The sequence below is a fragment of the Erithacus rubecula genome, assembly GCF_903797595.1.
Source record: "Erithacus rubecula genome assembly, chromosome: Z".
Classification (NCBI taxonomy): domain Eukaryota; kingdom Metazoa; phylum Chordata; class Aves; order Passeriformes; family Muscicapidae; genus Erithacus; species Erithacus rubecula.
The window spans coordinates 24,313,833-24,337,411 of NC_136661.1; the positions used below are offsets into that span (position 1 = coordinate 24,313,833).

Genomic DNA, 23,579 nt, shown 5'->3' on the forward strand with positions numbered 1-23,579 from the left:
GAGATATTTCTCCTGGCTGGAGAAGTTGCTTGGGGTCTCCTGGTTTCTCTCTGGTCCTCCCAGCCCCCCACAGTGCATCCTGCAAGGCAGCAGAACCTGCAGCAGGACCAGTGTTGATCTTTCCCAAATACCATGACCATCAGACCAATCCCACCACAACATGCTTGTCCAGAGCTGAGGACAGGAGCCAGCCTCACACTGCTGTGCCTGCTGTCCTCCCAAATCTGGAGCTGAGCCAGGAGACAAGCAGCGAGCACAGAGCAGGAAAAAGGCTGGATCTGAAGTTGTGAATGTTTGTGGAGCAGTGCAGTGGTTCAGGAGAGGCTGCACTGGCTGCTGCCCAAATTCCTGCAGGTGGTGACTGGCCCCTGTGTCCAGAGTGCCTGGCTAAGCCAGAGCAGGTGGCACGTCAGCATCCCTGCGAGGCTGACTCATGCCCTGGGCTGCATCCCTTGCCCACCCAGTGCCTGGTGATTGCCATGGCAGTGCTTCCTCTGTCTGCAGTGGGGCTGCTGCCTCAGCCTGGGGCACCAGGCTCCTCTGCCCTCACTACTCCAAAATTTTCCTTCCCCCAGCCTGGCCACTCCCATGGAGCTGAGCCTCACTCCCCTGAGACTCTGAGCAACACAGACCTGACCCAGAGAGAGAAGCTCCTGCAGAGCTGCTCCCTGGGATCTCTGCATGGCTGCAAAGCCCCTTGAGCCTGGACAGTGTAGTGGCACTGGACTGGACAGACTGGAGCTGTGGGTGTAGGTCTGTGCTGGTGCATGGATTAGTTGATGATCTCAGCAAAAAAGGGGGAGCACCTGCCAGAAAGGTGATGGTTGGCATGGACAGATGCAAATGGGGAGCTGAGAAGTATAAAACTGTGAATGCTTCTGGGAAATATGCATGGCTGACCACAGCAGTGATGCTGATGAGGAGGTACTGCAGAAACACATACTTGTCTTCTAAATATATTTCTCAAAAGAAAGAAAGTGCTGTTATGCAAGATGCAGAAAGGAAAGCAATGTCTGTATTCAGTGTTTGGGAAGAAGTAAGGAGGACTGTGAAATATTTTCCAGTTTATCAGGCCCTATAGGGGATGCTATAAGACATATACCAAGGGCAAATATTTCAAAAGTAGCTGGCTGCATAAATTGTACCCAAGAGCCCTGTAAAATGGGCTGAGGGATCTTCGCTGCAATAGTCTTTATTTCTTTTACAACTGGAATTTCCCTGGTGCTCCCAGGAGGTGCTGGGGCTGACAGACCTCTGCTGGATTTCTCTCTGCTCAGGCATCCACATTCCCTGAAGCACAGAACATCCTTCATGTGAGTCAGGCCCACAAAGATGACACTGCTCGTACTACCAGCATCTTGAAAGAAGACTGGTTGCTTCCTCTGCATGAGCAGAGTAAAGCAAAGGAAATGCAATTCCCACATGAGGTTTTAAAGGGTGATAGGAACATATCCCATGGGAAGGAGCCCCCTTTGTCTAGCTCTCTACTTCTGCCTCCTCCATCCTTGTGATGAGAAGCTTGTGGAGGGAAATCGCTTCTCCCTTGGCATGGGTACACCCTGTGTCTTGTTGCTGGGAGACAGCACCTCTTTTTTTGGTATGCATGGATTTTAATGGGGTTTATCTTTTCTGTAGCCCTTTGGACCATGAGTCTGCAGAATTGTCCCTTACAAAGAAAACATCCTAACGGTGCGTAGTTGCTGCTTTCTGCCAACCTGCCTCACTAAACAGATCTCCGGAACAACTCCCAACTTATTTTGTCAATTCCACAGGTTTTTACAGCCACTTCTGGTAGTATCCTGTGCTGTGAAAGGTATTCCAGGTACCCTACAAAATGCAGTGGAGGTGGGAGTTCCAGTGAAGGTGGAGACACCAGGTTTCCCTGAGCTGGGGAGAAGCCGGAGGTGGCTCGGGACAGTAGGCGCCAGAAGCCATCTGTGAGGAATACACCTGCCAGGGTATTCCTCCAGGACCAGCTCTGCACCTGATGACGTTCAGCCTGATGGGAAATGAATATTAAATGATTGTAGATGAAATCTGCAGGCACAAGGAGACAATCAGGAAGCTAGAACGTGGCAAGGACAGGGAATCTTCACAGCCACCCGTGAGACCTGGGGCTGTGAGAAGCTCCTCTGATGGCTCCCTCAGGCTGGAGGCTTTCTGAGATTGAGGAGAATGCAGCCTGCAGCTGCTTCATTCCCTTAGACATCCAAAGAGGCAGGAAACCTGGTTCTTTTCTGAATCTGTTGTCTGCAAAAGACCTCCTCCACTGCTTTGCCCTGTAAGTTTTTGGGCAACGCAGAAATGCGGAGCTGCAGCTCTGTGGGCATCACTCACAGGTTCTTTGAACACACAAAAGTTGACTGTCATTTTGAGGCTGCCAGAGCAATAGTTTTGTCAACACCATTGAGCTGCTAAAAGGCCGAAGGGCTCAACTCTTTCATGCTGATCTCAGGAAGTGATTTATCTCTTTTGCTGACCTCTCCTTGTGCCACATCTGGGTAATGTGTCCGGGTTCCAAGCCCCTCAGTACAGGAGAAACATTGATAAACTGGAGTGAGTTCAGCAGAAGCCACTAAAATGACTTGGCCTGGAACTCCTGCCCTAAAGAGAAGCTGGGCTTGTCCACCTGTGAGAAGGGATGTTTCAGGAGACACCTAAGAGCAGGTTCCCAACATCTATTATTGAGAAGATGGAGCCAAGTGTTTAATGGAGGTGCACAGTGAGGGGCATGAGAGAGAGTGATCTAACTTGTAGCACAGGAAAATTACCCCCATGGGCACAGTAATGGGCTTGAGGAGGGGCCTGGAGAGCTGGAAGGATCTCCAGCCTTAGATGATGTCAAGATGCAGATGTGCATCCTGTGCAAGCAGGTCCAACCAAAGGGATTCTGTGATTCCCTGATCCCACTGCTGCTCCTGTTTGGTATGGAAGGGTGGATTTGAGACCTTGTTTGGTCTGTGAGTTCCTGAGGTGGATTTGTCAGTCTGTGAAGGTGTAGGAAGGAGACTGGGGAGGTCAGGGACTGAAAGTGGTCCTGTGCAGCACAAGCCTGAAGGAGGGGCAGAGGGAAGCTGGATACTTGAGGGGAGGACAATCTGCTCTGCTTCAGGCCTGCTTTACCACCAGTCCCTGGTGCCTGGTCTGAGACTGGAGGAGAATTGGCCTTGGCAAGGACCTACTTGGAGTACAAGACTCTTGGAGCTGGTGGAGAAAAGCAGGACCAAACAGCGTAAGGAGTCAGACAAGCTGGATAAGAAATAAAGCCAATTTCCATCATATTCTGCTGAATTCAGAGTCATCCAGCATGCTTTTCTGCCAGCTCCAAAGGAGATGGGAGAGGGGAAATTAATAGAGCTGCTTGGAAAGCACTTTCAAATGCTTTGGCCTCATGCAGAGGGCTGTGGGACAAGGCTGTGAGAGTGATGTGGGGCTGGGGATCCTGAGCAGGGCTGGGGGCTGATTTGCTTGGGTGCTGGCAGCCAGACTACCTTCTAGGGGAAAAAGCAGTGGGATGCTGACGTTTGCATCAGGAATGGAGCGGGACATGAGGTTACGCCCACGCCTCAGAGGAAGGAGGCTGTAAATCAGGAATGGTAGGGTGCACAGGGCAGGGAAGATGTCTGGGCTGTCTCAGCATCTGGTGGGACCCGTGTTCATCACTGATTAATGGAGGAACTGCTGTGTCTGGATGAGGTGATTAAATGTGCACAACAAAGCCACCAGGCACCGTGGCCAGCTGGCAGGGAGAGCCTTGGGCCGAGCTCTCTCATCCCTGGATGGAGTGGCTGCATTCTCCCATCCCTTGAGGATGGTCCTTGGCTCTGCTTGCCTCCATACACTTAGCTGGGCATTAGCTGGCCTGGCTCAGAGGCCAGAGGATGCAGACCATCTGCCAGCATATGCAGGGATGTTACAGTGGAGCCACTGCATCCTGAGCATCACTTCAGGGCTGCACCACCACTCTACAGTAATAAAACAGGAGGAACCAATGCAAGAGAGTCTTCTGAAGCTACAGGTGATCCCTGTTTTCTTGGCTGGGACACCAGGGGCTGCAGCTGTGGAGAAACCAGCAGAGTCCCTTCCCAAGAGTCACAAAGGTCACAAAGTTGGGAAGTCATGTCTGTGTGCTCTCCTCTGTCTACTTTTATTCTTGCTCACCCCTCATCCATGGACAATTAGTAACCCGAAAAGCTACTCTATGTGATCATGTCCCTGTGATAATCAGGGATTATTTTGTCCTCCCAACTAGCAAGAAACTGTCTTCTATCTTTCCATGGCTCAGAGAGAGAGCATTCGTCAGTGCTGTGTGTTCCCAGTGTCCCCTGGCCAGTTTGGGGTCCTCAGTGCTCCTCTGGAGGCTTTCCTGACTGGAAAACTCATGTTTTTCAACTTTTACCCATATGGCTTTCAGGAACACTCTTATTGAAAAAAAAGAAAAAGAAAACAAGAAAAACAGAAAAAAAAACAATTGCAAGGACTTTTAATGTTTTTTCCTCTGATTGTGTTCCTCAGTTTAATTAATTAAGCTGTTTGTCTCAAAATCTTCCCTCTAAATCTGATCTATGTTTCTGGTTGAACTGACCATGTTTTGAGTCCAAGTTGTGCTGTTTGTATTACCGGCAAAACTTTGGGTTCTCATGCCTGGAAGACATCACACTGGGAACAGCTGGACAAGCTGGGAAGGGGATGGGATCTTCTGTATCTGGGACAGATAGGGCACTCAGGGTCCTTGCATCTGGGTCATGGAGATCTCTGGTCACCTTGTGCCCTGCCAAAATCCGCCTGAGCTTCGTGTGTGGCAGCAGCACAAGCCCTGCCTGTTGCTGGCCTTCACAGCTGCCCACGGGCAGGCAGGGGAGGTCCTGGCATGGCTGCAATCAAGGCCAAATGTGAATTCCCCCAGCCTTGTGTTGTGATGGCCTTGGGGAGAGTGAGGGGGCTGGTGGCAGGGACAGGAAGGAGAGAAGGACAGACCTCCCCACTCAACACGCCTGGAGCTTGTCAGGCTTGTTCGGGTTCCTGCGCTGGCAGGAAATGGGTTGTGAGCTCTGCTCCTGCTCTGGTGTCAGTACATCAGCCACTCTGTGTCCCCAAAGCCCGTGGGCATCAGGGCAGAGCATTTTGTCCCATTGTCATGTTCTTACAGGCAAACTGCCCAAAGAAATGTCTTTATCACCCCAAAACCAGCATACTGGGGCACCTTCTGCACCATGCTGGGGGAAAACATCACATTTCAACCACAAGCTCCTCTTACAGAAGCACCTACCTTCTCTTTCCTCCCCAGCTCACCCTTGTGTCTGTTCCTCAGGGGTCATGTTTCTCTACTGTTCATGCTACACTGCAGTCCATCAGGAGCCCCACATGGCTGCAGTCCCTTCTTTCTCCATGCACTTACAGCGAGTCCAGCTGCAAGCTGCTTGCTTTAGGGAGTGGCAAACATGCAGATGTTCTGGGGGTCCAGACTGAACCCTCAAGCTTGTTGAGAGAGAGGACAGCTTGTTTTCTTTGACAGAGACAGTCTTTGACTCAGGGGGAGGCTGCAGAAGCTGCAGCACACAGCTGGACAGATGCAGGATGGCTTCTCTATGGTGTTGGTTTGGGGTGTCTGGGCCATGAAGGTTTGAGAAAGGCTGATGATCAAATTATGAACAGCTCCAGGAAGCATCTACTGCCTCCGGGCACAAGGACAGGGGAATCTGTCTATAAGGACTGCGATGGAGGCTCCTCTCAGCTCAGCTGCACTGAGCCCTGGAGGATGGTGGGCTGCCCCCTTCCTGAGGGTGAGTGTGTTAATGTGCTTGGGAGGATGGAGGGGACAGCCAGGCAGAGTTCCTGGGGGGACACAGGACACTGGGGTTTCTGGTGAGATTTGTTATGGACATGAATCCATTCTGACAGCGCTGGGCATCTCTCCCCCAGCCTTGCTGTTTCCCTTTTCTTCCCCTTTGAGGGAGATATGCCTGTTCACCCTATGGTTTGCAGTGCCCCCAGGCTGGTGGATAACTTGCCTGGGAATTCTCTTCACAGATGCCATGGTGTTTATTAGCCCAGTGTTTAGTGCTTTTGTGCCCGGGTGTGACTGCAAAAGCTGCTTGCAGAAACAGGCTGGAAGTGTTTGCAAACCTTTCAGGCTGGGTCTTTGCCTTAATCTCTGTGATTAGCTCAAATGGAAAGGAACAGCTGGGCAGCTGGCGAGCCGGGGAAGTGGGACAAACATATGTGAGATCCAAAGCTTCCCAGAAATTGCAGAGTTTAGTGCTGAGGGACTGGAAGGACTTTGTGGGGACACCCCTTGGAGCAGAAGGGAGCAGGTAGTGAGTTTGCCCAGCAGATGCTCTGGCATCCATGGAGGGGCAAGAGAGCACTGGCTTGGAAGTAAGGACAGAAGAAGGTGTGGGTACCACATCTCCCCTTGTTCCTTGTTTGTCTGGGCTTAAAAAGGCTGGTATTTAAAGCTGGAGGAGGCCATTGGGCTGCTCAGTCTTGGCCCTGCACAGTGCAGATCACAAACCACTGTGATTGCTTCGGGCAGGAGGTGTTGCTGCCTTCACAGAGACCCACAAGGGATGCTGAGGATTCCCCAGGGGTTTGGGATGGGCCTGGGCTGCAGGTCCAGAAGCCTGCCTGCTGCAGCCATGTCTTTTTGGCAAGCCTAAGGCCAGCACTCTGAGTGTCCCACAGTCCCTGTGGTGGAGGTGGATAAACGCAGCACAATGTTTCACGGAGGCCCTTAAAGGGAGATTTGGGGGTACAGTGTCAGAGATCCTGCATTCACCTGAGAAAAGCTCTTCTAATGTCCCACATAATTTTCTTTAGCATACATAAAATGTCTATTTCAGCAAAACATGATGAAGACAGGCATCAGCCAAGTCTCAGGACAGCGGGAATTTCCAGAAGATTTAGAAGAAAATGTTATCCCAGTATTTGACAAGGGTACAGGGGTGACTAGAAAGATGTTGCACGTGTCTGTGAGGCAAGTGCCTCACCCAAGCTGTCTCTGGAAATCAAAACTTTTAAAATAAGACAGAGTTCTTTTTTCTGCAAGTCTCTGTGTGACCCAGCAGATCCAAAGGCAGATAACATCAAGTGGGAAGGGAGAACAACTTGACCTCCAAGAGTTGCTTGGATGTTTGGAGCATTACCCTTATCTTTGGAGAGCTGCTGCCAGAGCGGCTGTGTGCGATCTCAGCTGGACACTCAACTCAGGCTCATTATTCCTAAGAAATACTTCATCTTTTAGTTCCCTGTGATATCTGGGCAATTGGAAATTTCATTATTTTCCAGGAAGATCTATTATCCCAGGCAGAGAGAAGCTAATATAATGGGGATGGAAGGTGAAAAGGCACTTCATGAGAGACTAGGAGGAGATTGGTTTAGTGTCATGGGTTTGATGGTGGCATGTTGGGGTCCTGTTGGGCACCCCTGAACAGAGTTTACTTCATGAGAAGCTGGAGACAGGCAGAGTGTGATGTTGAGTGTCTCTCTGTACCAGCTTCCCTCTTTTGAGAGTGAAGTGTCTTGTGTTTTCAAGCACCTATGCATTTGTGCTCCAAGTCCTGCTCCCCAAATCCGACCAATCTTTACATGTGCTGGTGCTGTTCTGAAACGGGGTGAGGCACCTGAGGTGGTCACACAACTTCTGAAGCAGCAGGGAGGGAGTGTCTCATGCCAGCTGTGTTCAGGGTGTCCTGTCAGGCTGGGATGTGGCTGTGCTGGGGATTGCATCCTCATTTCCTTTTCCCTAGTGCTGTCATCTCCCTAGCAAGGGCTAGAGAGCACTGCCAGAGTCCTGCTGTTTGGAAGGTGAAACACAGGTAGTGCTCCAAAGGAAATTCTGCTGTCAAAAAAGCATGTGGGGCCATTTCATGATTCTGGGGGCATGAGATGATTAGGGGGGAGGGAGAGGGGTGTCTGTGTAGGGTTTGAAGCTCCTGGAGCTCTAAATCCCACAACACTGCCAGCATCAGAAATAGCCATGCTGTCTGTCCGTTCCCATCCAGAAGCAGCAGGAGATGTTCTGAACTCTTCTCCTTGCCTCTTTTGCTCTGGATTTTCTCTCCATTACTGAGTTTTCTTCTGTGGCCACAGAGCTTTGGCTGTTGTATCATTGTGCAGTGATGAAGGAAGACAAGTTTGATTTCCCAGGATTTTAGTGCAGCTGGCACGCAGCTCAGCAGGGGAACAGGCTCTGGGCTTGCAGGACTCCTTGGCACTCCTGCTTCCAGAGGTGGGAGCACAGGGTGAGTTCAGAGAGAGCAGGAACATCCCCAGAGCTTCTGGCACTGCAGTGGCACACAGTCCTCCCCTGCTAGTGTGTACATCTTCCCGCTCTCCCTCAGGCTGTTTTGCAATGCTGGCAACTCTCACAGAGACCTTCAGCACTGGAACAGAGCCCTGTGCAGATGGGAATTAGGGCCATGGCCCTTGTGATCTTTCTAGGAGTACAAAATTCCCGTCCTGATTACAACCACAATCAGTTACTGGTGGGATACATGGGGCATAATCTGGTCTGAATCTCATCTTGGCAACCTCGAGCTCCTCCAGACTCCTGCAACTTGTAGGGTCCGATCTGCAACCAAGATGTTGGGGCAAGACCCATAGGGGGAGGCAGGAAAGGGACCCTCATTCTTAGGGTGTGGAGCTGGACCTTCAGTGCAGAGTGCAGGGCCCTTTGGGCTTGTTCAGAGACAGCCATCAGCTGGGCCACCAGGGACAGACCAGCTTGGAATGCACAGGGCTGTCCCTCTGTCCACTGGAAACACACCACAACAGCTCTGGGTGTGTTGAGATCAGCTCCAACACCCTCACAAAGGGGAAAGGGTGTCACACTGAGCTGTTTGCTAAGAGGGGCAGAAGAGAAGAGGCGCCCACCAGCCCACAGGGAAAGCACTGAGCCGGCTAGAAGCTGAGCTCTGGAGTTTGGTGGGTGGCTGCTGGCAGTGTGTGATGGTCCAGGAGCAGTGTAAGGAGATGGAAATTCCCTTTGGAGATGGGGATAACACGAGTGGCTGTTTACAGCAAGGGAAGAGCTGTAGGGCCAGAAGCTGGGTGACCTCCTGACAGTGTCTGCCTGCCAAGGCTCTGGAGACACATGACAATGATGCAGACAGAACACACCAGTCTATCAGGACAGAGCAGCTCTGGGCTGTGGGAAGTACCAGATAGGCCAAAGCAGATTTTTCGTCTGTCTTTTCAGTTTAGAAAGGAAAGATTTGGGCTCTTTTTCAGAAGAGATGCCAGCTTCCTCACTGTTTTCCAGGTAAGATCCTCATTCCAGGACAGCTTTGTCCCATGGAGTGAGAAGTTGCTCATGATTTGGGAGCACAGGGGTACAATGGACATTTATGTCAGGTTCATCCTGAGCTCTGACCTGATGGCACCACCTGAGGAGCCTTGGGCTGCCTGGGGATTTAGAAATATTCTCCCATCTCCACAAATGACACCAGCTGTCCTTCCCTGGGAAAGCTGTGAGTCCTAGCTGCCCTTTGTAGGATTTCCTTATGATACTAGATGGAAGTTATACCTGATGTTTCTTCTTCTCTGGAGTGTTTGTCACAGAAACTGGAGTTTTCCCCCGTGAGAGAGGTCAAAATCACAATGATTATTGCAGTGGGGATCAGACTGTTTGCCATGGCCCAAACAGAGTGAGGGAGAACTGCTTACAGCTCTCTGGCTTGCCCTGCAGCTTTGGGATGACAAATGGGCTTGATGAATATTGTCATTGGGCAAATCTATGTGTTTGAGTGCCTGTGAAGGCAGCACACCAGCCTCCTGCCCCATCAGAGTCATTTATTAAAGCTTTCCTGGTGCCATAAACTGAGGTTCTTGCTTGGATATGAACCAGCAGCACAGAATCATAGAATGGTTTGGATTGGAAGGGACCTTAAGGATCATCTCACTCCAAAAGCCCTCCCCCACGGGCAGGGACACCTTCCCCCAGCCAAGTTTCTTGGAGCCCCATCCAACCTGTTTTGAAATGGCCAGGGATGGAGCACTCATAGCTTCTCTGGGCAACCTGTGCCAGCACATCAACACCCTCTTCCTATTCTCTTTCATTTTGAAACCACTCTCCCTTGTTCTGTCTCTACATGCCCTTGTCTCTCTCCATCTTCCTTTTAGGCTCCCTTCCGGTACTGGAAGTTCACAATTCTTTGCAGCGCTCTCTTTTGCAGGTTGAACAATTCCTACTCTTTCCTCATAAGAGAGGTCCTCCATCCCTCTGATCATCTTGGTGCCTCCTCTGTGCTCACTCCAACAGGTCCCTGTCCCTCCTGTGCAGGGACCCCAGCTCTGTGCAGTGCTCCAGGTGGTCTCAGCAGAGCAGAGCAGAGGGGCAGAATCCCCTCCCTGCCCTGCTGCCCACGGGGCTCTGGATGCAGCCCAGGACACGTTTGGCTCTCTGGGCTGTCAGTGCCATGGCTGGGGCATGTCCAGCCTCTCACCCACAGCACCCCCAAGCCCTTCTGGGCAGGGCTGCTCCATCTGTTCAAGCCCAGCCTGTGCTGCCCTAACCCAGCTGCAGCATCAGCATTTGATCTTGTTAAACCCATGTTCCTATGGGTCCACTTCTAGAGCTTGTCCAGATCTTTCTGGATGTCATCCCATCCTTCAGCTGTGTCCCTCCTCATCCTTTTTTCAATGCCTTTTCTCTTTCTTTCCCCAAAAGGTTGACTTCAAAGCTGGGTGATGTCAGCAGTCGCCACTGATGCTCATGTGCGGAAGGGCACATCAGCTCCAATGCCCTGTTTGTGAATCCCCAGTGGTTGTGGCACACACACATTTTATAAATACAGGTTATTTTGGCCACTGAAATTATTGATACTGAACTTACTGATGGACAGCAGGGCTCTCTGGGCTGTGCTTACAGAAGAGGAATGGACTTGATCGATCATGTTGATGATAGCTCCTGGCCTGTGGTCAGACAGGCTGAACCTAACCATTGCTTCCATTTTTCATGTCTATCAAATTAAATCTCCCTGACTATTGTACCTTGACCTCAATGGCAGAAGAAGGTTCGCTCTTGCAGTTTGTGTTTACTTGAGGCTTCCACAGCATCATGGGCATAGTTGGAATGTGAAGCACTAATGAAAGGTGTTCATTGTGACATATGGCAGATGTACTGGTTCTGACAGGGATAAGGGCCTTTTTGGTACCCAGCGTGGTGCTCAGAGTGTTTGAGATAATGACAGATTTGACTGGGGTGTGTTTGACTGAATTTGTATCTGTTTTGTTATTTAGCTGTCAGTGGGCAGAGCTCCTGCAATTACCATGAGGCTTGCTTGCCTGATACTGGAGTATCATACATATACTAGATATAGACATATAGATATAGATATAGATATAGATATAGATATAGATATAGATATAGATATAGATAAAGATATAGATATAGATATAGATATAGATATAGATATAGATGTACTGGACCCTAGTGCTTCTCAGTGGCTGATTTTTGTTTTAGCAGTTTGCTGCAGTGCTGTGCAGCTTGTCACCTTTCTGTGCTGTGTCTGGGAACATTCTGATGACATCCATGGCAATGGCAGATGGCCATGGCACCACTGCTGTTCCTGTGCTTCTGCACTGGGCAGGCACTAACTCCAGAGTGACCCGTAGATGGAGTCCCTGGAGGGTGGATGTGGTGCACCCCAAGGTGTCTGTGGCCATGGTGCAGCAGGCTCTCAGTGAAGCATCTGTGGCCATGGATAAGACCATGCTGGAACACCTCGAAGCCTCTGGGGCCATAAAAATCTGCACATCACAGTAGGCTCTCCCCTAAAGGGATTGTGGCCCATGGATGAGTTCAGGAGCAAAGGCAGGGGCTCATCACAGTGTTACACCCTGAGAGACCAGGGGTGGAAATTGCATGGTGGCAACCTGGGATTTGAGTTGCATGTTGTGGGGGTTTCTGTGCCAAGAACCCCTGAGCCAGTGTAGGACAAGCCTCAGAAGCAGTACAAGTGCAGCAGGGACCCCATCTGAGCAGGCTTTGGTGCCCGGTAACTCCAGCCAACACACTCCCTCTCCTGCCCCAGTGACCACCATGACAGGTGGAGCCCAAAGTAATGGACTGAGTTAATTCAATGGTCACTTTGTAGGTGTTTTACCTGGATGACCAAGGATTGGTGTCTGTTTATAAATCAAAGGATGGGAAAGGGGAGAGGAGATGGTTTAATGAAGAGGTATTGAGTGGTTTGGACGTGAACATAACCTAAATGGGTGAAATGGTATAAATAAAGGGTGAGTATAGTACTGGTTTTGTCCAGGAAAGGGTAAATTTTCTTCACAATAGCTCATATGCTGCTGTGTTTTACATTTGTGACCAAAACCAGTGTTGATAACACAGGGATGTTTTTGTTATTGCTGAACAGTGTTTGCATACTCTCAGTGCCTTCCTCATAATTTAGGAGTGCATGAGGAGTAGGGAGTGGACACAGCTGGGACAGCTAGCCCCAGCAGATCAAAGGTGTACCCCAATGGTGTTGTGATCAGCAACAAAATATGGGGGAAAGACAGAGGAAGGGCGGGTTTTCAGAGTTATAGCATTTGTCTTTCCAAACAGCCACCACACGTGATGGAGTATTTACTTCATCAGCATGATAAACGCTTTCCTGGAAGTGGTGAACACCTGCCTCCTGATGGGATGAAGTGAATTAATTCCTTGTATTGTTTTTCTTGTGCATGCAGCTTTTGCTTTACCTATTAAATCTTCTTTTATCTCAAGCCATGAGTTTTCTGACTTCTACTCTGCTCATTCTCTCCTCCACTCCACTTGGCAGGGAGCGAGTGAGCCATATGTTTAGCTGCTTACTGGGGTTAACCCACAACAGCTCATCAGCCTATTTTAAGCTCAGGCTGTGTTACCCCAGGGCTGTAATGGGAGGATGTGTTACCCCACTGCTGTGAGTTCATAGAAACACAGAATGGCTTGGATTGGTAGGGGACTTTAAAGACCATCTTTTTCCAACCCCCCTGCCATGGGCCTTCCACTTCCACTGGACCAGGCTGCTCATACCCCCATGAAAGCTGGTCTTGAACACCTCCAATGATGAGGCATTCACAACTTCTCTGGGCAACCCATGTCATTGCCTCACCATCTCACAGAAAAGATTTTTTTTTCTAGTATCTTACCTAAACCTACTCTCTTTCCATTTGAAACCATTCTCCCTTGTCCCCAGTTGCTGCTGGGACATGCTTTGCCCAACTCATCCTTGAACCTAAGAGCAGGAAGAGATGGGAACAGGCAGAACATTTTTTGTGTCTGGAAACCCATGGGGAGATTTCGATCTGGCTGCATCTCCCTACTGCGTGGAGAGTGAAACCCAAGAGAATGGGATAGGCCACATCTGCCTCTGTGTATTGTCAGGGGCTTCAGGGGCTGTGGTATTTGTGTAAGGGATCTGCTGTTCCATGGGAGGTAGCTGCAGGCAATGGAAAGAGAAGCATAGAATTATACAATCACAGAATAAGATTGGTTGGATAAGACCCTTAGGATCCTCTCATTCCAACCCTTTTGACATGAGCAGGGACACTTTCAACTAGACCAGGTTGCTCAGAGCCTCATCCAACATGGCCTAGAACACTGCCAGGGATGGGGCATTCACAGCTTTTCTGGGCAGCCTGTCCTGAGGATTCTCTCTGTCTTCTGATAAATGCCAGCCATACCAACTGGTCTCACTAACCTTTTTATTACCTTCATAACTTTGCCTTACAGCACCATGTGGGGTTTACAATGCTGGCAACTATCACAGGGGTCTTCAGTCTTTGAGCAGAGTTCCTGCACATCTGGAAATTGGGACTGCAGCCCTCGTGGTGCTCTTGGTGGGGAATTTCCCTGTTGTGCCTGTGATCACAGTCAGCCAGTTCTGGAGGACATGGGGCAGGGCCTGCACTTATTCTCAGTTTGGCAGCCATGAACCCTCTCCAGATCTCTGCAGCAAGCATGGTGTGCTCTGCTGCTGAGGCACTGGGATGCAGCCCATCAGAGGGTGTGATGGAATGTCTGCCCTTTGACCTGCTGCCCAAGCCAGACATCTTCAAAGAGAATCTCTCAAGCTGTCTGAGTGACTTTTCTGGAGCTGCCATTGTAGGATCTGTGGGGCCTTGGCAGGCAGCTGCTGCCAGGAGGTGTCCCAGCTCCTGGGCCTGCAGCTCTTCCCTTGCTATAAACAGATGCTTGCCTGATCCCCAGCCCCAAAGGGAATTCCCAGCCCCTCACACTATTCCCAGCCCCTCACATGCTGCCTGCTGAACTACAGATGCTGGCTGGCCTCGAGCAGTGTCCCAGCTCCAAACAATGTTTTTCCCCATGTTTAAGCATGTGTCTTCAGCATCCTCTTGGGCACACCCATCTGGTGATGGCCAGGTAACATGGTGTCCCCAGTCCTTGGTGTGCCTGGGTCAGTCCCTGCTCCCTGTGTGCCTGGGAGGGGGTTGCTCTGCATGGTGCAGGTCTTCTGGGTGGCACAGGGTGCCCCCTCTGCATAAATTGTGTTTGGCTGCTGCCAAAATGACCCTCAAGTCACTTCTCATGTCTTCTAGTGCTAACCTCGTGGTAGAGCCAGCTGTTGCCAAGTTCTGAAGGCTCTGTTGTTCTGCCCTACTGCTCTGAATCTCTCCTCATGGCCAGTTATAATGAAGCTTGGGGTATGTAACTTTTTCTTACCTTTTAACTATATCCTTGCAGGAAGAGAATTGTCCCCCACAGAGCCCCACTATCCAATTCCCTCTGTTCCAGCAGCTGTTTCCTTTCCATGCAGGCTGCTGGGAACAACTTGGCCAATAACTATTCAGGTGCCCTCCTGACAACGATGCTCCTTGATGCCAAGTCCTGATGCTCATGGCCGTGAAATGGGCAAGCAACATGGTGGTGTTGGTGCCTGGCACCTCCTCCCACTGTGGGGCTTAATCTCATTTCTCTTTGCTTTCTCTTGGTTGTTTGCTTTTTCTACTGCTGCCTGGGCATTTGGCAGCTGCTTCCTTGGCTGGGGTATCTGGCTGGGCCACCACGAGGAGCAGAACCCCTCTCTGGTGTTTTCCAGTCTTGCCTGAAGTGTATCTAGTTCCTAGTTTATGGCTCGCTGTAATGTCTTCTGCCAAATCTCCAGAGCCTTCTCCATGTTGTGCTTCATTTCCCTTTGGCTGTCTTTGATTCCTCCATGCACAGAGCCCCCTACCAGCCCCACTGATGAGCTCACTGGATGTGTCAGCTGCTGTTTCCTCAGGTTCAAGCTCCCAGGGAGTGGGCTCGTGCCAGAAGCGTGGGGCAGAGCGGGCTGCCGGGTGTCTGCAGAGAGGCTCTGCCAGGTGCCAAAGCACAACATCCCAAGAGAGAAGGAGCAGTTTCCTCTCCAAAAACACTCAGACAGCTCCTTTTTCCCAGCAGCTTCTCAAGTCTCTGTGAATTCACACTCCAGAGGGATGCTTTTGCACGAAGTGTATCCCATCCCAGACAGTGCCTGTCCAACCCACCCATCTCCCAGCGCCCAGAGCTCCATCTCAGCTGGCACATGCCGTGCCCTGCTTGGGGAGCTGCTGCTCGCTTTGCTGTGAGAGGATTTATGACTCCTTACATCTCCACTTTCAGAGAGTTGGGCTGGGTTGGCGCCAGTAGTTTCCACCGAGTTTTACACTTCCATACGAGGGCCCATGGGATTTCTGGATGGAGTATTGATGTACTTCCCGTATTGATGGAAGAGAGAGGGTTGTACCTGTGGCTGGTGGGAGGGATGAGGGCTTGCTGAGAGGGAGATTGTTTTTGGAGGATTGTGCAAACAACAGTTGAACTTCTGTTCCTTGAAGTGTCTCCCACTCTCTGCATTATCTCCTTTCTGACACAACTTTTGGCCACCCCATGGATGTCTCCACCAGGACACAGAGGGATAGGCTCTGAGACATCTCCTCTATATTTTCTGGTGGCATAGTGCACACAACAGAACTGAGCAATGCTGACCATGTATTTTCCATGGGGACACAAAACTTGCCCAGTCCCTTGATTTTGGGTCTGAGCAAGCACTGTGTGCAGCACTGCACACCCCGCAGAGGATTCTGTGGGAAGAGAGCACTGTTCCAGGGTGCAGGATCTGCTCAGGTCCCTCTCATCCTATTCACTTAGCCCCAGAACATTTTCAGCGTCCTGCCTTAAACATGAGCCACTATGCAGTCATGATAGCAACCGAAGGGTTAACCCACACCAGGCTGGGAAATCAAGTTTCCATCTGGGGAAATGAAGAGTGTGTGTGGAGCAAGCTTTTCAAGGCTGAAGACCCTGTCCCAGCCCAGCTGGCTTCAGCAGCCATGTGCTCTCGAGGAGCTGTTTCCTTGCCCTTCTCAGCATGTTGTGCTTATCCCGCTCTCCCCACCAGCCCTGCTGAGGGTCAGGATGGGGCAGCAGCCAGCAGGCAGCCTGCCCGACTCGTGTGCCGCTGGCTTCCAGCAATTCTTCCCTGCATCCCAAGGAACAAGTCACTGTTTGACATTTCTATATGTTTGTGCCTGGCAGCCTGCTCCCCTTCCCAGACACGGGGGTTTTCCACACTGGGCTTTGCAAACTACCTCTGTGCTGGGTCCTGGGAATCGAGGCCTCTGCAGGAAGGAATTTGCTGGTCAGCGGGTTGAACTGAGCTGTGCGACCCTGTTCCTGTCAGCAGTGACTCTAACTTGGAGGCAGCATCCACAAGGATTTGGAAATTCCCTGTCCCATTGGTTGGCCCCTCTTGATGCCTCAGTTTGAGGGACCTCTGCTCCCAGGCCTAAGCTGCCTGGGAAGCAGACTCTGCAGTCTGGTTAAGTGGGACCGAGCTGGAAGCTTCTCCAGGGCTGATGGTCAGCTCAGGCATTGATGAGCAGAAGGCTGAGTGCTCAGGAGAAAGGATCTCCTGGCAATATGGATTGAGATGCTGGAAAACTGTGATGCCAGATACCAGGAAAGTAATCCACAGATGAACTCCAGGCCCTGGAGCTCTGGTGCAGGGTACAAACTTGGGAAGCATTTGGGATGGAGGCTTGAGAGTGCCCCTACAAGCTGCCACAGTGGTTTTACTGCCTGGGAAAAGTTCATGAGCAAGGCAGTGAAGTGCCCTTTGCTATGGTCCCACTATTTCTGTGCATTCCGTTTGTGGGTCACCACAGTCTTTGCCTAGGACACCCTCCCCTCTCCATACACTGTGGAGACTCCTCCACCACAGGGATGGAAAGGGCTGGAGCTGGGATGCCTGAGCAGCTGCGGGGGTAGCTGGAGGTATCATCATGCAGAGCCTTGTTGCAATGGCTCTGTACAGTGTCAGACACAGACCCAGTGGTCAGGGAAGGACTCTCTGTGGCTGAGACACCTTGGAGGTGTCACCATCCTGACTGGCTGTGTATCCCTCCCTGTGTTTGCCTCCATCCTGTACCTATGAACTATGGAAAAAGGTAGTAACTGCAGGTGAATGAGGAACAGGTTACTGTGCAAGAAATTGTGCCTGGTCAGCTGCTGGAGGCTGCTGGTGTGTGACAGTTAGAAAGCCTTGTCTTCACCCCTTCTCCCCTCCTGTCAATTCCTCTGCATCCCAGAAGTTCAGTCATCCCTGCAAACAGGGATGCTCACTCATCTCTCACTGTCAGAAGCTCCCTTCTTTCTCATGGGGCTGGGGGAACAGGTGACAGAGTAAGGTGCATCAAGAGGAAGGAGTGAAGGGGGATGCTCTGAGAGAAGGGAGGCAGAAAGGGAGGCAGGGCATGGATCCCCAGACTGATTTCCAAGGGGCCCTGCTGCTAAAGCATGCAGATGAGTCTGCAATTGCCAATACCCCTTTCCCTCCTGGGACCTCTCCAACTACCTTCCCTGGAAAGAGAGAGAGTCTGCTCATCCAGATGTTTTGTTAAAGGTGCAAGCCACAGCAACAGGGAATTGCCAAAGACCGATGCCTTTGGGAAGGGAAACACGTGCCCTGCCTCTGTTCAGCAGCTCAGACCGTGTTTGGGGCTGGCCTCTGGCCAGAGGCTGCTGCTGCAGTGTCTTCAAAACACTCAGAGAGCCAGGGACTTTCCAGGAGCTTGCTGCCATAGTGGAACATAGACTGGACAAGGAAGGAGCCTGGGCTCTGTTCTGGGACTGCAGAGCTCTCCTGTTCTCCTCTGTGAGCACCCAGGCACTGCTGCCTGGGAAGGAAAGGGCTGAAAAGGCACTGAGTAGCAGCTTGGCTCTCCTTTTTGTGCCCTGCCTTGATGCCACCATTGCTCTGGGATTAGAGGGATGGGTGACAGCACACAGGATGCCTCCAGGGACTCATTCCCCATGCTGCCAAGTACACTGGGGAGATGCACCTGCAGACAACCTGCTACTGCCTGTGTCCCGTGCCTGCTGCTTGCCCCAAGCTCTGCTGCCTGACTCCACAGCAGCCTCTGTGTTGCACAAATGTGTGGGGAGCTGCCTCTCCCTGTCTATGTACTGCACACTTGGGCACCCAGTCCCCTGAATGGAATCTCCATGCATGAGTGATGGAGGAAGCCCCAGGAGTGCAGCCCTGGCACACTGCCCCAGGCAGTCCCAGAGGAATGCTGGTCTCCTGGCTCAGGACAGGGCTGCTGGCTATTGTTGGTGATCCATAACTCCAGCAATGCCTTCTCCCTGCTGAGGGGAACAAAAGTTTGGGCAACTTACACAGCTCTGCTTTCTGCAGCAGCTGAGACTTTTTTCCTCTCCAGGGTTACTCATTGTCCTGGAGTATTTTTCAGGGTCATTATCAGGAACTGATGGAAAGTCCCAGCTCGCAGGGTCTCAAAGGGGTTTGAGCCTCACTATCAGTGGTTAGACCCCATGAGAGCTGCCCATTCCACTGGGGCTCCCAGGACACAGCTGGCTTGAGCACTGGGACTGGAGCAATCCAAGGAGCTGGAGGCCACGGTGAGTGAAGAGCCACTGTTAGCAGTGGGTGTTGAAGAACAGCAAGGGAGACTTTTTGCTGATGGGGATTGTCTAGGGAGGCTGGAGTGATGCTGGTACATCATCTCAGAGGGGCGCTGGAGCAGGGTGAGAGGCAGCGACACTAGACACATCATAGGAAATTCAAATTAAACAGTGGGGGAAATGTTTTCAATTTGGGGATGTATCAAGCACTAGAACAGGTTGCCCAAAGCAGTTGTGATACCACCATTGTTGGTCTTTTCCAGACCATGCTCTGGTGATTGCCTGAAAAATGTCTGACCGTTCTCTCCCCACAGCAGGACTGGTGTCACAATAGTTGCTCACGGCTTGGTTTGGTAATAAAGGCCATCTCTTTGGACAGCTTTTGTCACCACAGGAATTTCCTGTGGGGTCCTGTTCAGCTCTCTGGGTTCACTTCTACATAGTCCCCATCTGTCCAGCTATGTCCAGCTGCACAGGGTCGTGTCATGCTGCTGTGGGCTGTCACATCCTTGTCAGCACATTCCTTCAGCTAGTCAAGGTCCCCCCTCACCCTCAGCTCCCCACAATTTGGTATCAGCAGCAAAATGTGCAGGCTGTGCTGTTTCCCCAGCCTCATTGCAGTCTGGCCCTTGCACATCTTAGCCCTACAGATGTATTCACCTCTGTTCAGTTGAGGTTGTCCCAAGGCAGCCAGACATGGATGGGGGCTCGGGGGGAAGGGGCACAGGCTCACCCTGAGCCACTTCATACCTATTATTTGTGTTGGTAGTTTGGCTCAGAAGCAAATCACAAAGTGGGGGAACACAACAGGTTGACTCCTTGGTTTCTATGAAGGCTTGGCCACCTTCCAGGATCCCTTTCATGGGAATAGACACCCGACCCTCTGAGAGCAGGTAGTGGCAGGTTGTGAGGCTGTGTAGGAAACTGGAGCCACAAACTCATCTAGCTGTGATGGGAGCTGTATCTCCAGCATGTCCCCCACCTGGCACCCCATGCTGTGATGGGCAGCTGGGAACAAGACAGGACGTGTCTGTAAAGGGGGGCTTGCAGCTTACAGGAATCCCCCACCCTCTACTTCTGCATCGCCCAGCCCTTGGCCGGCTGCCTGCCAGGCTGTCTGAATGAAAACGAAAGCAAGGAATCCAGAGATAAATAGGAGCAGCCTCAGCACGAGGCAGCAGTGCGTGTCCTGCTCCCAAGCCTTGTCCTGCTCCTGAGCCTTGTCCTGCTCAGCGCCCGTGGCAGCACCATGGCTCTCCGCCCCTTCCTGCTGCTGCTGCTGCTGGCTGCCAGCCTCCTCATCACCCAGGCTCAAGGTGAGGGCAAGGAGCTACTGCCAGCTCCTGCTGGGATGGGGCAGGGTGTGTGGGGTCATTGGGGTCTGGGCAGGGTGCCGGGTGGTGAGGGTGGTGCATTTGTGTGTGGGGTTTGGGGATGTGTGTAGAGCTCTGTGTGTGTGTGTGTGTGTTTGTAGGGCTGTGTGTGTGTGTGTAGGGCTGTGTGTGTGTAGGGCTGTGTGTGTGTGTGTAGGGCTCTGTGTGTGTGTGTAGGGCTGTGTGTGTGTTTGTAGGGCTGTGTGTGTGTTTGTAGGGCTCTGTGTGTGTTTGTAGGGCTGTGTGTGTGTTTGTAGGGCTCTGTGTGTGTGTGTAGGGCTGTGTGTGTGTTTGTAGGGCTGTGTGTGTGTGTAGGGCTCTGTGTGTGTGTCTAGGGCTCTGTGTGTGTGTAGAGCTGTGTGTGTGTAAGGCTCTGTGTGTGTGTCTAGGGCTCTGTGTGTGTGTGTAGGGTTCTGTGTGTGTGTAGGGCTGTGTGTGTGTGTAAGGCTCTGTGTGTGTGTCTAGCGCTCTGTGTGTGTGTAGGGCTCTGTGTGTGTGTAGGGCTCTGTGTGTGTGTGTGTGCCTGTGGCATTGGCTTGCAGTGCTTGCCCACCTTGGGAATGTGTCAGTGTGCATGTGGCTGGTGGGGCAGCAGCACCCCAAGCTGAAAAGGACAGGAGGAGAACAAGGTTCAGTCTCTTCTCAAGGAGCTCATCTCTGCCTCAGTTTCCCCTCCACCACTCTCGGATGTGGTGTCTTGTATTCCTGGAGGCAGGTCTGACCTGTACCTGGGCACTGGAGTTGAGACCTTCCAACTCCACGTGCTGCCCAAGCTCACCCGACCCGCGACACCAAGGGACCCCTGTGCTGTCAACTGGCATTCTGTGCTGAAGGTGTCCTGACTCACTGATGATCCCAAATCCCACATCCTGCCCTTGCTCACAGGCATTGGAAGCTCAGCCTCGGACTGCTGCCTGAAGCACAGCCGGAAAGCCATCCCCAGCAGCGTGGTGACATCCTACCGCGTCCAGGGACCCGAGTCGGGATGTTTGCTTCCTGCTGTTGTGTGAGTACCCTGAGGCAGCCAGGACCACTTGGAACAGTTTGGCTTCACACAAACCCTCCCCTGTCCTCCCATTTCTCCCCCCCAGAAAATCTTTCTGCTGCTCCCCCAGGTTCACCACCAAGAGGAGGAGGAAAATCTGTGCCTCTCCCATGGACAGTGCTGTCCAGAAGTTGATGCAAGACCTGGACAAGAAGGCCAAGAATGACAGGAGCAGCAAGAAGGGGCAGAGCCAGCATCCCAGGCGCAAACCCAGGAAGCAGCGGCGGCAGCGGGCCTAAGTCAGGCCTGAACAGGTAGGTGAGGGGGTCAGTGGAGTGAGGGTGCTGCACTCCATTCCAGACCCTTCTGTGTGGGAGGGTGGGCATTCAGCTCCTGGTGCAAACCCTGGGAGAGCTGTCAGAGCCGTGGCTGCAGCACAGAGGCACTTAGGGAACAACCCTCTCCTGGTTTGTGCTGACCTTGAAATTAAATTTGTATCTGGAGCTGCTGGGGTAAGGCAATACTTGGGGATGGGCAGGGCAGGTGACAGTAGGGAACAGCCCCCCGTTGGGGTGGATGGTCTCACTGACATCCTCTCCATGTCCCCCCTCCTCCTTGCCTTTGTTAGGACGGATGCCTTCCCACTGGTGACTGACCCACGGCCTGGCAATGGCAATGGACGCACACAAACCACACACCCACCCACCCGCCAGCCCCAGGGCGGGGATGGGGCAGGCTGAGGAGGATTCCCTCTGCCCCACAACCTCTTTGTTGCTGCTATGCCTGACACAGAGATCCCCCAGCACCTGCAGTGCCTGGGTGCTCTCAGCAAAGCAGGCACCCAGGGCCTCACTTGTCTCACGGCCGAATAAGTGGGGACCTGGGAGTGGGAGCTGAGCCATGGCCTCTAGAGGGAAGTGGACAGGCTTCCCACTGAAGGGGAGTTATTTAGCCTAGCAGGATGGATGCTTTTTCTACGACTTTTTTTGGGGGATATTATACGTTTGTATTTATATTTGAAAACTGTGCTTTCATTAAGTTTTCCTGAAAGGCTTTATTTCTGTCTCCTTGTGCTTCACAAAGTAGCTTTTATGCTGCAGGATAGATTTTCTGGAAGATTTCTCTTATTTTTCTACCAAATAAACCATGGCTGCATTTTACTTTCCTCTCATCTCTTTGCTCCTTCTTGCCTTGCAAGGCTGTGGGGAACTAGACAGGTCCCAAATCTTGTGGTCCTACCTGAGCTGTTTGCTGGGTGCTTCTTTGCAGATTAATAGCATCTGAGATGGAAGGTTTTGGGATAACAGTGTGGCTCTGTGTCTGGACTGTTCTAATCTTTCAGGTTTTATGATGCACTGTTGGATTGTAATTTGGATAAAGATAGCCACAATTTATCCCTTTGGTTTTTTAATTTTCTTTTTTAGGTACAACATTTTCATGAAATCAGAACTAATTGTTCAATTTAGTGGAATTACACCCTTTTAGCTCCCCTGGCTACAAAATTGCAATGAAATCAGAACAAATTGTTCTGTTTAGTGGAATTTTACCCTTTTCTTTCCCCTGGCTTTGCTTGTGTCAGGGATTGAAACACTATTAAGATAAATGCTTAGTTTCCTGGGGAAAAAAAAAGCCATCAGCAACTCTCTTATACTTATTTACAAAATCTGAAAAGCCCACGTGGTGAAAAACACATGAAAGGCTGTGAAGGTGAGCGAATAGAAGATTTTATAAAATTAATTGTAGACATCCTGCAGCAATTTGAGAGCATTTCTATTCCAAAGCTTTAGTGAGGGAAGTCACTAAGTGAAGGACACCTTCAGGTGAGACTACAAGGGGACAGACTCCTGGGACAGGGCTGAGGAAAAAGTGGCATCTCCCTGTGCTTGCAACATGCTCTCCCTGGCATGCTAAGAAGGAGCAAATTAAACAGCTGCACTAAATCTACACTGCTATGTGTTTGCAGAGATTTTGAACGTGGACTTTGGTCAGTAAAGGTCTATTAAGTCATATAAATGCAATAATAGGATTTGCATAGCTTAACAGTATCAGCACGGGCTGTGTATTTGTTGGAGTAAACCTTGTAGCTGAGTATTTCTATCAAGTACCTATCTGGCTTGACTGCTTTATTAAGAGGGCATTTAAGTCTATAATTTTAAGGCTGTGTAAAGTAACTGTGAAGTCCAAGATATGGGCCCTGAGCGTGGGGCAGACGCTGAGCTGTCTCCTCGCTGCTGCCTCCTCCACATGGAGCATGCAGCCTCTGCCAGACCGGCTTTTGGACAGGATGTGTGGCAATAAAGTGTATTCTTCATAACCAAACTCGCTGTCTCCA

General features: G+C 51.3%; 1 protein-coding gene across 1 annotated transcript; it reads left to right on the plus strand.

Annotated features, from left to right (window-relative positions):
- The first annotated feature begins 20,045 nt into the window (after positions 1 to 20,045).
- On the plus strand, positions 20,046 to 23,566 carry LOC306814309 (C-C motif chemokine 21-like). Its single transcript, XM_079330237.1, has 5 exons — positions 20,046 to 20,205; positions 21,148 to 21,268; positions 21,378 to 21,561; positions 21,876 to 22,476; positions 22,533 to 23,566. Exons 1-3 carry the CDS (start codon positions 20,139 to 20,141, stop codon positions 21,544 to 21,546), a joined length of 357 nt encoding a protein of 118 aa, XP_079186363.1. The 5' UTR covers positions 20,046 to 20,138; the 3' UTR covers positions 21,547 to 21,561; positions 21,876 to 22,476; positions 22,533 to 23,566.
- Positions 23,567 to 23,579: the final 13 nt, after the last annotated feature.

Coding starts and splice junctions, on each gene's coding strand:
- LOC306814309 (XM_079330237.1), top strand. CDS start 20,139: ATGGCTCTCCGCCCCTTCCTGCTGCTGCTGCTGCTGGCTGCCAGCCTC. Junction 20,206..21,147: donor CCTCATCACCCAGGCTCAAG/GTGAGGGCAAGG, acceptor CCTTGCTCACAG/GCATTGGAAGCTCAGCCTCG. Junction 21,269..21,377: donor TGTTTGCTTCCTGCTGTTGT/GTGAGTACCCTG, acceptor CTGCTCCCCCAG/GTTCACCACCAAGAGGAGGA.